This window comes from Onychostoma macrolepis, chromosome 11 (genome assembly GCF_012432095.1).
Source record: "Onychostoma macrolepis isolate SWU-2019 chromosome 11, ASM1243209v1, whole genome shotgun sequence".
Taxonomy (NCBI): Eukaryota; Metazoa; Chordata; class Actinopteri; order Cypriniformes; family Cyprinidae; genus Onychostoma; species Onychostoma macrolepis.
This window is the reverse complement of record NC_081165.1, coordinates 3,071,289-3,086,745: the sequence shown is the minus strand read 5'-3', so window position 1 is coordinate 3,086,745 and position 15,457 is coordinate 3,071,289. Positions and strand designations below refer to the sequence as shown.

The window sequence follows — 15,457 nt, the reverse complement described above, 5'->3', positions numbered from 1 at the left end:
TCTCGCTCATATGGAAGTGCTGGGGCTAAGACTGAACGCCAAGAAAAGTGTGCTCTCTCCGGCTCAGAGAACCACTTGTCTGGGCGTGATGTGGGATTCGACCACGATGCAGGCACGTATGTCACCTGCTCGGATCGAGTCGATCCTCACTGTAGTCGCGAGAGTGAGATAAGGCCGGTCACTCACTGTAAAGCAGTTTCAGAGACTGCTGGGTCTGATGGCAGCTGCGTCCAACGTGATACCTCTTGGCCTGCTGTACATGAGACCCCTACAGTGGTGGCTCAAGATCAGGGTTTCACGCTTCGCATGATCAAGGTCATGCGGTGGTGCCTACGTGCCTTAGACATGTGGAGACAACCCTGGTTCTTGTCTCAGGGCCCGGTGCTGGGAGCTCCTTGTAGCCGCGTAACTCTAGCGACGGACCTCACCGATTGGGGTGCGGTCATGAGTGGCCACCCTGCCCGCAGTCTGTGGAGTGGTTGCCATCTCACTTGGCATATCAATTGTCTGGAGATCCTGGCCGTGTTTCGAGCTCTGAAACACTTTATCCCGGACCTGAGAGATTACCATGTGTTGGTGCGTACCGACAACACAGCTGTGGTCTCTTATATCAGCCACCAAGGAGGTCTGCGTTCGCGCCCCCTGTACAGGCTGGCGCACCAGATCCTTGTGTGGACCCAAGGGAAGTTCCGCTCGCTGAGGGCGGTTTATATTCCTTGGCACCTCAATATGGGAGCAGACATCCTGTCGAGACAGGGGCCGAGGCCCGGGTAATGGATGCTTCACCCAGAGGTGGTGAAGCAGATCTGGAGAGTGTTTGGCCAGGCTCAGGTGGACCTCTTTGCGACTCAAGAAACAGCGCAATGTCCCCTCTGGTACTCTCTGACTCATCCAGCTCCAATGGGTCTGTACGCCTTTCCCCCAATCGCTCTGTTCCCGGGAGATCTGGCGAGAGTGCGCCGGGACGAGGTCAGTCTACTACTGGTAGCGCCGTTCTGGCCGGGCCGAGCTTGGTTTCTCGGACCTGATTTCTCTCCTCGACGGCTCCCCATGGGAGATTCCTGTCAGGAGCGATCTCCTCTCACAGGCAGGGGGCACAATCTTTCACCCCCGCCCGGAGCTATAGAAGTTGTGGGTGTGGCCCCTGAGGGGGCACAGCTCATAGCTTCCGGTCTCTCAACCGAGGTTGTTGAGACCATCCTCCAATCCAGAGCTCCCTCAACAAGGAAACTGTACGCCTTGAAGTGGAAACTTTTCACTTCATGGTGCAGAGACCGCCAGCTCGACCCAGTCAACTGCCCGATTGGTACAGTTCTGGAGTTCCTGCAGGCCCGACTCTCCACAGGGTTGACCCACTCCACCTTGAAGGTTTGTGTGGTGGCAATATCGGCCTACCAAGCCTCTCTTGGTGGACAGTCAGTGGACAGACACCCCCTGGTTACATGTTTCCTCCGCGGTCCACTGAGGCTAAGGCCCCCAGTACGGTCTCGTATTCCTCCTTGGGACCTGGCTGTGGTGCTCGAAGCTCTCTGTAGGCCTCCCTTCGAGCCTATTGAGGAGATTTCTGATCGCTATCTCACTCTGAAGGTCACTTACCTTCTGGCGATATCTTCCCTCAAGAGAGTTGGGGATCTTCAGGCCCTCTCAGTGGCCCCTACTCACTTGGACTTTGCGCCCGGCATGGCCAAAGCCTTTCTATACCCTAGAACAGGGTATGTTCCGAAGGTCCCCTCCTCAGCACCATGGCCAGTCGTACTGCAGGCCTTCTGTTCTCCTCCCTTTCGGTAGCCTAACCAGCAAAAGCATAACTGTATGTGTCCAGTGCGAGCACTGGACGCATATGTCCACAGAGCTGCCATGTGGAGAAGGGCGGACCAATTGCTAGTATGCTACGGTCCCCCTAAGAGGGGTCTGCCTGCTACAAAGCAGACCCTCAGTCGGTGGATTGTGGATGCCATTAACATTGCTTATGAGTCCTCTACAGGATACAGGACATTTGCAACGCTGCGGGATGGTCTACACCCCTTACCTTTGTCAGATTTTATGGCCTTGACATACGGGCTACTCTAGGCTCTTCCGTTTTCTTGCCTTTGATACACACTGGGCAGGGACTTGGAAGCCTGGCGGCGTGGGTATCTCGTTCCCCTAGTGTTTTCGGACGCAGCTCGAGTTCCTGAAGAGGAACGCCTCAGTTTACGTATGTAATCCTGGTCCCTCGAGGGAACAAGATGCTGCGTCTCGAGGCCATCCCTGCCAGCGCTTGCTTAATTCCTAGAAGCTGACGCCGGTTTCACCCCACGTGCTTTTATACCAGCTGGTCATTACACCCCTCGCCCATCCATTGGATAGATTGCACACGATATTCAGAGCCGCTCACGCTGGAGGAGTTCCCCTAGCATTTTCGGACGCACCGCAGCGTTACATACGTAACCTGAGGCATTTTATGTAATTTAATGCAAAGGTAATATAACACAAAATATAGTTATAAATGCACTGTACATTAATTCATTTCAAAATGTAAATATAAAAATAACTTTGCTGGAACTGTGATGTTAATAACTTTGGAAACTCATCAGCACAGCCTGTGAAAAGTCCATTACCCTTCACTCTGGTATGTTGTCACTACATTCATCTTAGCATTCAGGCATTATCTAGTGAAGAAATGATGCAACATCTTTCGACAGTATATCCTATATTTCATATATACGTTTTGCATATACACATATACTGTATTACAGTTTGAGAGTCACATGGCTGTACCAACTTTTTATTAAATTAAAAAGCTAAAGGATGGGAATATGTTGCACCATATTATATAATGACAACTGAAAATGAAACAGGAAGAAAAATACTTATCAATATAGCGCAGAGTTAGGGTGTAATGGACCAAAAGCTAACCCTAACCCTATGTCCAACACATAAAATTCACATTTCTTTCATTGAAAGAAAGAAAGAAAAAGAATGAATGATGGGTTGTGTATTGTATTCAGCAGAAGACTTTTAGACCTATTGTACTAACCCTAACCTAACAGTCTACCAATACTCTAATGAGAGTTAGTTGATATGTGGTTGCAAATTAATGAAAGATTACTTGTAGTTAGTAGAATGATGTAGCCACTAAATGATGCATTGTTAAAAAGCCTGGCAATGTACAAAGAAAGAGCACTAACTGATATAGCTGTAGACTAGTTTATAAGTTTAAGTTTTTCCTGCTATATCCTAACAATACTTATAAAGCAAATGCCTGTGCAGACTGATTAAAAAGACATTACAAAACTATAAATTGCTACGAAAGGTAAACCTTTCAGCTTCACATGCATGGTGGGGAACCAACGTTTAGTCCCAAACTAGCCGACTCCTATTCAATCAATCTGTATTTAGACATGTGACAGATGTTGGGAACAGAAGCACAAAAATCGAAAAAATACAAAAAAACAACTCATATAATATTTAGTTTGACCTCCTGAGATTGACGATCAACATTTTGAAGGTTAAGCATCTCGTTTCTCTGACACTTTGGTGAAAAAATGAAAATAAAACGGTATTTGAATAACTATCAAATTTTGAGAGCATTTCCTGTAAATGTTTGTAATTAATATTTTTCAGTGTTTTTGGTCTAATTCACAGTCTAAATGAGTTATTAATGATAAGGAAGATAAATGATAAATATGACCATATTTATGCCATCATCTCACACTCAAAACATGGACATAGTTCATCTACTCGTTTTAGTGGCGTGTACGAGAATGTATTCACTAGAAGCAGCGTTCACTGGTGTGTGCTGTGCCACCGGGATTCAATGAGGAGAGTGGGTATATTTTATTGATAATGTAAATGTAAATATATTCAAACATTCAGATCCATGTTCCAAAATGTTAAAAATTAATATGTGGGGAGAGAACCTATGTGTATGGGCTGTTCTTATTCAAGGTCCTTGTGTTTGTAAAATAAAAGAAAGATGCCTGCAGCAAACAGATAGATAGATAGATAGATAGATGATGGATAGAAATGCATATTACAATAATAAAATGAATGTTGTTTCACCCTTTAGATTCTGAACAACTGGAAATACCATAAACCAAAAGTGGCGTCTTACTGGCTGGTGAAGTTAGATGCCACAAAACAAAGGAAGGTGAGTGGACTTAATATGCATGGAGTTACACAAGGTGAAACACTAAACACTCAATGATTTTTTGATAAGTTGGAGTTTTTCAGAGTCTCAGGTGACCAAAGTGTATGGTGGATGGTCTTAAAAAATGCCATTTGGATCTGCCTTAACAGAATACATGATGCAACAAATTGAAACAGTTCAAAGGCACTCAATTTCAGCACTATTACAGTAGTGAACGACAGGTGGTTACAGCAGGTTACAGGTGTTTTGATTTGACACAGTAGGGTGGACGTTGAAGAGTGGGCATGACAGACTGATATAATGAGGGATTGTCTCGTTCCACAAGCTGATTATCAGCCGAAGTTTGAGGGATCAATCAGAATAGAGTTAACATGTCTCATACGGGGCCATTAAATCAGGCATATTGTTGAAAGTCACATCACAGATGTCGACGAGCAGAATAACTGAGGGAGCTGGAGAGGGAAGAGGAAGATTGGCGGAAACTCGCTGAGACTCATGCCATTACTCTTCTTCTGAATTTTACTGTTCACAATCCATACCCCTCCAGTATCTTTGGGAAGTCTGATTCATTTTAGCAAGTTGGTTCATTAGGACGATTCATTTCAATAAATGATTCACTGATTCAATTGAATATTCTGCCCAGAAGTTCCTGCATTTTTTTTGTTTCAAAATAAATATTTAAACTGTGTTACTGTATTCATAACTATGCTTTTTAATCTACTATAAACATCAGTGGGATTTTGAGTTTTTGCTTTTTTCTGTGTAAAAGTATGGTATTTACGTTAATTCTGTCGCTGCGAGATATTCTGTGTGAACATTGTGTACTACTTTCTGTGGTATTTTTAGCCAATTTTATTCATCTGATTATTTCAGGTTTTGGATATTGTCCGTACCAACATCCGCTCAGTGCTTCAGAGAATTTGGAGTGAACCGGATGTGGAGAGTCTACGTCTTTATCGCCTTTTCAACCGTGTGTTTAACCGTCTGCTGTGGAGTCACGGTCAGGGGCTCTGGAACTGCCTCTCCAGCTCTGGGTAAGAGACTTTTATTTTGCCTTAAAAGTGAACATGACATTAGAATAGTGCTGTCAAACGATTAATCGCGATTAATCACACACAAAATAAAAGTTTTTGTTTACATAATATATGAGTGTGTACTCTGTATATTTATTATGTATATATAAATGCAAACACATGCCTGTATATATTTAAGATATATTTAAGAAATATGCTATGTTTATATATGAAATATATTTATATATACTATAAAATATCTTAATATAAATACATAAATGTATATACATGCAAATATTTTCAAAATATATGCTGTATTTATATATACATAATAAATAAACACAGTACACATACATATAGTATGTAAACAAAAACGTTTATTTTGGATGTGATTACTCGTGATTAATCGTTTGACAGCACTACAATACAATGAAATCTATTTGCATTCACTTTATAAATTTGCACTTCTAGCACATCATTTCAAAGAATAAAATGGGTTGTCTTTTTTATTTATTTATTTAAAAAAAAAATATTTTAACATAACTCCTTGTTTATTGAACTGTTGCGTAAAAGCAATCGTAAACCAGCAATCGTACTGTCAGTCAGAATATGACTGTGATTTACCAAATCAAAACATTGTGATATTGCCTAATTGTATGTCAGAAATATATATTTTGCCAAAAATACAGTAAATTTAGTGGTAAGGCTTCTTAAAATATTGCCACAGTAGTGTGTAAATTGGCAAGAGCTTCTCCAGCTCTACAGAGAATAATAAGCTGTCATGTCTGGTTTTAAATGTCCTTCATTCATTAATTATTTGACTAGTAAATGTCACATAAAATGGATTGGGAAGAGCGTTTAATGTAAAAAGACATTTAGATAGAACATAACCCCGGCCATGAGAAAAATGGTCTCTGTTTTGTCTTTATTGACTCAATCGTGAGTCTTTATATAGATTTTACTTCCTTAGAGAGTCGCACATAGAAGCATACACGCTTGCTGTTATAATACACATAGAGCCTTACATGCTGCGATTTTATCAGCTCTGAGCGCAAACAGCGGGGACACCTTCTTATTGACCGCCTTCCTCCCTCTAGTCATTGTGAGCACTTCTCAGGGGCTTTGTGTGGCCCAATCACTCTTGTAATTGCCACAGAGTGAAGGATGTTATATAGCCAGGTTTAGACCATTTGGAGTTGATGAGAGCGAACACAGCTCTAGGGGATTAGAGGCAGTGCCAGCGACCCATGCTGCTTCTGTTTAATCAGGGACTGACGTGTGAAGGTGGCCCGTGAGCCGTTAGCACGGCAAGGAGATAGCAGTGGGAGAGCACTGTAGAGCTTCCCTGCCTGTAATGCACAATTCAGATCCCTAGAAGTTACATTTCATCATCTCTACAATGAAACCTCATCTCCTCCACCAAGGCTTTAAAGAGAAAAGACTTTTTAGTGTTTCTTTCTTCAACATGAAGAACATGAAGAGAATCAAACCTTTTAACTTTCCTCATGGTTTGTTCCAGCAGTGTATATCGTTGTAAAAGCTGGCTTATATTGTCTCTATAGAGTGGTTTATAAGAAAGTAAAATATAAAGTAAAAAAATTGTTCCCTAATCAGAATTTTGTCTGATTTTCCAATGAAAATATGTCAACATCCTTCGCTGAAAAAATTATAGAGTGGACCAACTAAAAAATCTAATTTGTTACAGCCAAATTTATTTGTCTTAAATTATGTTTATGATTTGGTTCAAATCTTAAATTTTGATTTAATATTAATCAAAAATATTTTTTTTCTCGGAAAGACAAAAACACAGATTATTTGTTATAAAGATCATATACAAGAAAAGGGTGTTGGATTTACATGATTTAATAATGCATTGGTTGTACTTGAATTAACTAAGTAACTCAAACATAATTTGTTCACATGAGCAGATATATATATATTTGGACAGATATTTGTGTCAGTGGGTAGAACTGATTCATGTTATTGTATTAATGCATTATGTAGAAGAATGATGAAAAACATCGAATTGTGTTGAATATTAAGTTATTATTAAGAGGTTTAAGCGGAGTTTACAGTTGCCACACAACACTGCAACCATTCAATTTTTTTAATGTTTTGAATCTTATTTTAGGTGATTTTTTTTGTTTTTATTAAGTTTCTTATATTTTGGTCTGTGTCCATCAAGACCTAAAATAAAAAGATAATATAATTAAATGAAGCATTAGGCATACCATGTTATATATGTTGGTGCCACCCACCATTTATGTGTGTATTTTCCTTCAGCAGGTCATCATGGGAGAGTGTTTTCAGTAAGAGCAGTGAGGTGGTGACCGCGCAGGAGCTGAGGTGCTGCCAGCGTGTCGTACAGTTGTGTAGAGACTGTCTGCTTGTAGTCTACAAGTTTGTGGCTGACTCCCGTGGTTCTCTCAGTGGACTTAGCCCAGACTGGGACGACACAAGGTATAGTCACTTCCTCAAGCACTCATGATCACGCTGCTAAAAGAACGTACTGACACTCATGTCACCATTAGTACAGTTAACACTGCAGAACGGCATTTAATATGAAAGTTCAATAACGAAAGAAAATGAAGTGATTCATTGCATCATGCAACCTCATTTAAAGTATCTAAAACTTGCAAACTCTGGGACTAAAATCTACAGATACTGCATTCATGTCACGTTGAATTTACGGCAATTATGAGATGACAAAACAGAGATTCTAGGCTAAATTGTCCTCTTGCTCAGACACAGTCACACATTTTGTTTCTATGGCAATGCTCACTTTTGTTTCTAATGACAGCAAAAATTTTATACATTATTTCCCCTTCCATAAAATATTGAAAAATACTGAAATGTAACATGTGGCACTGGCTATAATAATTTTACATGCAAATATCAAGTTTGCTAACTGTTTGTTGTTTTTATATGATGTCACAATAGGGGAATTAAAAAAAAAATAAATAAAAATATTTCCATGCAGTATTTCAGGACAAACAATTGTATTTAAATTAATTAATTTAAAGTCAATATTTAAAGTCTTTTCAGTGCAAACATTCCCCTTTCTATGTAAATTTTGCCCGTAATGCAGGAGATTACACTTGATTCACAAAACTCAGTCTGGCATAATTAATATTGCACTATACTCACAATTTCTGACTGTTTACAGGAAAGTGTTCCACATTTTCAAGCTGATAAATGTTCTTTACCACTTTGTGCATTCAATGTGCATTCAAAGCAAATACTTTTCATTCGTTCAGTTCGTTAGGAAGAAGGTAAATTAGCTCCACGTTTACTGGATTTCTGATGTTTAATTAACCCACCCACAATTTGGTTCTCATCACCTTGTATTTGACATGTTCAATTCAGTTCTTAGAGTTCTGCAAATGTAGCTGAATCAGGTTTGTTAGGAGATCTTTACACTGGAAAGGTGGAACAGAAACTGCAAACTGAAGTGGTATTTATATGTAAAGAGGAGTTTATACAGATATAACACTATACAAATATATATACTCAAGAATTACAAATCACTACAATACATCACACTAATTCTTAAAATACGGTCACATTTACCATTGCTAACTATTATTATATTAAAAACTATTTATTTTTATTTTTATTCATATTTTAAGTATAAACGTCACCTAAAATACAATATATTATATAAAAACAAGCCTTACTATTCTATTTATTTTAACATTAAAGCAAATAAAGTATTTTTTAATGCAAAAGTACAATATACTAAAGAAAAAAAAAAAAGAAAAACGTAAAAATTACATATAAATCAGCGTTAGGGCTGATCAGCTCAGTGTAATCCACTTACCTTTTTGACATGCTTATGCAGACATTGTATGATTTTTTTACTTGAGTTTTAAACTTTTGACAGAGTTTACTTGCATTTCATAACCTGCATAAGTTTAAGGACTTGGGAATGTAGAATCATGCAGAATGATTTAGTTTGGATTCCGTCTTTCGACCCTGACTTGTTGACTGCCGTGTTTGCTGGACGTCTCTCATCCTCTCATTCCATCCCCCTGGGCTGTATATTTTGGTTTTGGATCACAGTCGTTCCCGCAGTATCTCAGTATGTCTGATCTTCGGCCACCAACCTTTGTCCACCTGCTTGCTTGTTTTTTTGGGGTTTTTTTGCTGGATTTCCATGGAGAGACCAGCTAGTCATTTTCGATTTCCTCTCCACTCTCCATCCCAGCCAATATCCGCTCTCTTCTCACACTTGTGTTCTCTCAGGACATGCCTCATTGACGACTCATTGCTGGAACGGCCCTTGGGGATCCGTTATTTTTCAATCAGCCAGCATCTGCTTTGCCTCGTTAGGAAAATGATGCCTGGGTAACAGTCTCATCCTTGCTTCTTACTCCATCGCCTCCCTTCCTTCCTTGTTCAGATCCATCAGGTGACTGTCCTCTCTCTTGGTAGAAACAGAAGAGGTCAAGTGACATATACCCCTAAGTCAACACGAAATCAAAGCTCTGTCTCTGAAAAAAAAACTTTACTTTTCATTTGATATCACCAAAGTCCTTTTATTTTTATACCCCTTCTCTAACCATCTGTTATATATATGGAACGCCAATTTTTTACCATCCAATCAATTTCAGATGAATAGAATCCAAAAAGTCCCAAGCTACAGTACATTTTGTTTTTTATTTTTGGAAATTTGTTAGATTTTGGAGATACAGTACATGATTTACCTATCATAAACACAAAGTTGTGCAAAACTTTACAAACTTTAAAACTTAAAAAGTTACATTATTGTGTTAAAAGTAACTAATTAATTTAAAGTAACCCCCAAATTAGCGCAATGACCATGTTCCATATCAAAACTCATTTACATACCTAAAATACATATTTTACAGTCACCGTTATGCAGATGATCATAAACACAGCTAAAAGGCTTACCAGTGGCCATCCTTCACAAAACATAACATCTACAACAGTTTTATCATAGGTAGAATGCAAAATGTTTCAATACAAGCATTTCAGTCAAATGCAAATCAACCTGCCACAACAGTTTAAAATTCCATGCAAAATATGTGGATTTGGCAACCCTGCATCCAACACGAGCTGCATCCAAAGCGATTTAAATACTCCGCATATTGATAGCAGCTCCCTGATGCGCAAAAATTATATGTAATATTAGAATGTTTGCGTGAGCAGGTGGCAATGGTCAGAAATTCAGCGGGAGCAGGATTAAGAAAACAGTCCCGCGCAGGGCTTTAATACAAAAACGCAGGCAATGAATGGCGACTAGAATTCAAAAGCTGAATCGCGGACATTTTGGGCGATTTTGAAATCCTGGCTGGACACATTTTTTTTAGGTCCAAAAAGAGGATATGTCTGGGAAAAAGAAGACGTATGGTTACCCTAGTGAAAGGTATTACTACCAACTCTGGTCAAGAAATCATTAGAATTCAGTGTTTAGTCATGAAATGTAATAGCAACCTACACAATAATTTTTAGAATGAATGAAAACAGGACACTTTCATGGTTGTGCAACAGCACGTTTGCATAAGATGCCACGGAAAGTTTTGTGAGGATTTTTATGTAAAACTACGGAAGCCTTTCTTAACTTTTGAGAACTGTAATATGATATTTGGTGAATAAGGAAGTCTCAATTTTCTCTCAAAGTGTCTAAAAGTTCTCTCTCAGAGTTTTTTGCGGCGTGTGGCAGTTGGGTGATAGAGTGTAGGCTTTAAACAAGCAAACAGACGTGAGATATGTGCAGATCTCTGAGCGATTGTGTGTAATTAGTAAAGCACACACACGTTCGAAGGTTAGACAGCTGGCGGTTCTCTAGGGCTTTGCACTGGCAGGTTTTTCCAAGAACTGCTCAATGATCAAAAGCCAAAGACCTGGAGGAATCCTCACAGAGGTCCAATTAAACACTGCCTGCAGCCTGATTGGACCCTGAGTGATGGAGCTCTCTCATGGATGAGACTTCCTTACAGGGAATTCTTCAGAGCCAGAAAGGCCCACCTCCATATATGTTCATATTTGAATTTCATATTCCTTTGACATTTCCTTTTGTTGACCAAACTCAGCAGTCTGTAGTGAAAAATATGGTAATGAGGCTCAACCCCAACCCAAAACCATTTCCTGAGAATTCACCTGTCTGGAGTTCCCGGAGGGAAGAACCAAAGAGTCGGGTCTGATTTTTAAAGCTTTAATGAAAGGAACGTAGGGAAACATCATGTGTGCATCAAGTGAATGGTGCATTGGAATGTGCATTGGATATATTTATCGATATTCATCGTTGTCCAGAGTTTTATGATCCGTAACACATAATGCAGGACATCTGTGTTTCTTATTACTCATCGCCGATTGGAGTAAATGCATCGCAAACACATGCCTAGTGCAGTATCATGAGTAGTTTCAAGGACATTCTCTTATAAAAGTTAATTTGATTCTTCCAACGTCTCTTGGCCCTGACTTTCTGCAGCAAGGGCTTTAGAACAAATCTTCTTTCGTTAGATAAGAAACGGTCCCAATTTGTACTGGTATTATGTATCACTGTTATAACTACAGTGTTGCATTCATACAAAGCCACTTTATGTGATTTAATTAAAGAGATGTGACACTCCTACTGTTGTTTATTTTTTAAATGCATTTTATTTAAAATAAATATCTGTTCATACATCAATGATTTGAATACACAACTACGCTCATTTTTTAATTGTTTTATATATATACAGTATATATATATAAACTGAATTTCTTAAAAAAATACTTTACTAGGCTGTGATAGTTCACCCAAAAATGACAATGTAAAAGTTGTTTCAAACCTTTATGAGTTTCTTTCTTTTGTTGAACATGGATAGGAAAAAAAAAATCTAAAGGAAGTCAATGGAGACCAACATACCGATATTCTTCAAAATATCTTCTATTGTGTTCAGCAGAAGAAAGAAAGGCATATTTGGAACAGTATGAGGGTTAGTAAATGATGACAGAATTGTCATTTTTGGGTGAAATATCCTTTTAAATCGTTTATTTTTATGTATGTACTGTATGTATGTATAAAAGTATGATAAATATTAATGATTGAAAAAATATTTGTTTGCCAAATCAAAGTCCTCTATGGTTCAACCAACATGCAGAGAATCTTTTTTTTTTTTCCATGTTACAAAAAAGCCAAAATACATGTATTACAGAGAGGACACCTGTACAGCCTCATAAATAATGATTAAGATATTTATGATTGATTACAACAGTTTTTACAGACATAAATCTAAAGTTTTACAAAAACATAGTAAACTTATAAAGAACTTGAGTTTATGCTTAACTACTAGAAACATATCAACTATATTTCTAAAAGACATTTCTTTTTTTATCATCTCAGACATCCTTATTTGTCATTGCCCCAAAAACATTTTACCACTACCAAAATAAAAAAAAGACTTCCGCAGCTGTTTGTTCAAAAATCGTTTGAGTGTATTAGTGTATACAGCTTATTTAGCACAACTTTTTTTTTTTTTTTATTGTCACTGTTTTATTTAATTAATTAACAGTTTAAATTGCCTTGTTTCGAGTGGAATTATAATTAAGCTGTTCTGCAATTAGATAGTGCGGGTCGTCAGCTGTCCAGGCTGGTTACCCTCCTTGTCTGCGTGTAGGCCCTAATTATCTAACCTGTTATCCTGTCTCAGAACATCCTGCGCATTAAACAAGTTCTTATCTGTTAAAACAAGTCACGTCCAGCCACTCGTGTCACTCATTGTTAAAAACGGCACAGTGTAAACGTGAGGGTCAGCAGAGGGGACGGGAATCTAAAGCATCAGCTGGAGGAGGATTGGAAGCGGAGAGAGAGAGGAAAAGTGCCTGATCTCTTTAGGTGACCTTTGTGCGTCTAATCCTGCCTTTGAGTCTGGCATCCAACCCCCATTTCTGATTCCTCTCTCCGTCTGTGTAGGTATCTGCTGCCAGTCACCTCCCAGTTCATCATCAAGTGGCCGTCGTCTAGCTTCAGCCGCTCGGCGTCCTCCACTCGCCCCCGCAGCGTCTTTACTGCACGGATGGGTCACTTCTGATGGCCACTGGACTCCGACACCTGCTGGGGGAGACCATATCCAGACTTGAGATATCCAGACCTAAGGGCATAACGTCTGGGACCTCCACAAACTCCAGCAGCATATTTAAGGGGATCTGCCCACCTGCATTGTTAATGCATCAAATGCATATGATCGAGCAGTCCCTGCCTCCTGTCCGCTGTAAAATATCAGCTGCATTGCTATCTCCTTTAGGATGCTTGTAAAGATGAAGAACATTATGAAGTTATTTTCCAGACTCTACAAATTATTCAGTGGATTCCAGTGAATGTTTCTGTGTCATGGAATCAAGTCATGTTCACTTTTTTTTTTTTGCTTTGACCATGGTGTTATTTCTTTCAGTTTAATTTTCAGTTTATCCCTAAATCATTTTATCCATTAATATGTAACATGATGCAGCTTTCTTAATATTCACTTTATATTTTAGCTCATTTGGTCTATTTTAAATTCTTCTCAGAATTAAAATTTTAATAATATGGGGCCGTTCACACAGGATCTCAAAGAGCTTTTAACTTTTCAAGGCGCTTGAAAAATGTTAATGGCGAGAGGGAAAAAAAGCGTTATGTGTTGCAACGGCCTAAGATTTGAGTATAACATCAGGCATTTGTGACCTTGTGAACGTTTCATTCCATTGACCAATCAGTTTGATCTATTCATGAAAAGTAATCTTGAAAAAAAAAAAGAGGCATAAAGTGTTGTCGCATGCAGTCAGGAAGGACAACACAATGTAAAGTTGAGTTACATGCAATTGACAAGCTCACATCCTAAGATTTTTCCAATGTAGATGAAAAGTGCAACTGGGATGTGTCCTGCGTAAATGCCCCCTAAGAACGATTTAGAAAGGGAAGGAGTTAGTGTTAAGGAGTTAAGTGTTCGAATTGGAGTCAGGGTTAGGGTTAGGTTAGGTCTAGGGTTTTATGAGTATTATAGTGTTAGGAATTAAAACTGCTTACTGTTTGGAGTAAATGCTTTACGTTATACTAGACTATAGTTGCCTGTTCTGAACTAACAGATCAACTTTTAAGGGACGCAAGTCTCTTTTGCATAACTTTTATGAGCCATATTGTGTAGAATGCAAATATGAACCTCAGCGTCTGGGCTGTCTGATGTGCAGTGCTGATGAAAGGGATTTTTAATATTGCGCTGGTAGAGTATGTTTGGTAAATTGTCAATGAGCTCAATGTGCTAAAACTTGGATGGCTGCATCTTGAAGATACTTGAATTAATTTATGTTATTTATTTTATTAAAATGTCTGTGTTTACATCTAATTTAGCATTTGTTTTAAACACACTTGTTCATTTAATCCATGGCATTACCAATGTATGCAGTGAAGTTTATGAACGGAATAACCTTTTATGAAAGTACTGTAATAAGTGCTAATTGCAGAGCTTTGCTTTGGATCTAATTAGGATAAATGTTCATGTAGTGTTTTAGTAAAGGTGACCTGGATGTGCCAGCTCAAACCACGCTGTGCCAAGACTACTCACAACCAGCAGTGTGTTATTGAGGAGCTATGTGACTGTTGGCAGTATTTATCATTTTATATAATTCATGGGATTTTCTGTTCAGAATGTGCTGTTTAAAAACCTCGGCTGTCGGGTTTTCTTGTTTTGGTAAGTAAGAGAAACTGTAGTGACACTGTTCTGACAGCCATCTATGTAACTCCCACTGAAAACAGCGATAACCCAACATTTATTCATCAGACCATTACAGGTCATTTTGCCCAACGTACCATCACGTCACAATGCCAAATATAATTTTTGCCTGGATTTTCATTCAGGAGAATGGTTTTTAATAGCAATAAAAGGCTTAAAACATCTAAACCGTCTCCAGAATTCTATTTGAGAATCTCGTTGAGAGGCGTCTGACCTTTTTGACTTCTGTTCCATCTCCTGAGGGTTTCTTAACACAAGGTACCTTCCACACACCACACATACACTTCCACAGCATGACACTTCATGTCATTCCACACAGTCTCGCGTGAGATTCCAGAGCATAACCTTGTCATGTTTTGATCTAACCTAAGGTCATTCTTGAAAACTAAAAACTACACTGTAAAACTCCTTGTCTCGTACAACAAAAGAAAGACCGTGACGGTGTTACTTAGCAACAGCAGAGAGAAGCATTGAGATAGAAACACGTGTTGACACGTCCGTGTGATTCTTGAATCAAAGAAATGAAAGTGTCAACAGCTGACACTTGATGTGAGTTTTGATTAAAGTCAGTACATTTTGCAGAGTTTCTTGCCTTTGTC

The 15,457-nt window shown here is 38.9% G+C and overlaps 1 protein-coding gene across 3 annotated transcripts in view; it reads left to right on the top strand.

Annotated features, from left to right (window-relative positions):
- The window catches only part of ttll7 (tubulin tyrosine ligase-like family, member 7), an 89,966-nt gene extending 74,940 nt beyond the window's left edge, over positions 1 to 15,026 (top strand). For 2 of the 3 annotated variants that reach the window (XM_058792204.1, XM_058792202.1), the window contains 4 exons: positions 4,052 to 4,132; positions 5,006 to 5,166; positions 7,429 to 7,605; positions 13,067 to 15,026. In XM_058792204.1, the coding sequence (XP_058648187.1) occupies positions 4,052 to 4,132; positions 5,006 to 5,166; positions 7,429 to 7,605; positions 13,067 to 13,184 (537 nt within the window). In that variant the 3' untranslated portion in view covers positions 13,185 to 15,026. The remainder of the gene's footprint in view (positions 1 to 4,051; positions 4,133 to 5,005; positions 5,167 to 7,428; positions 7,606 to 13,066) is intronic. The other variant, XM_058792203.1, reaches the window with a different exon arrangement.
- Positions 15,027 to 15,457: the final 431 nt, after the last annotated feature.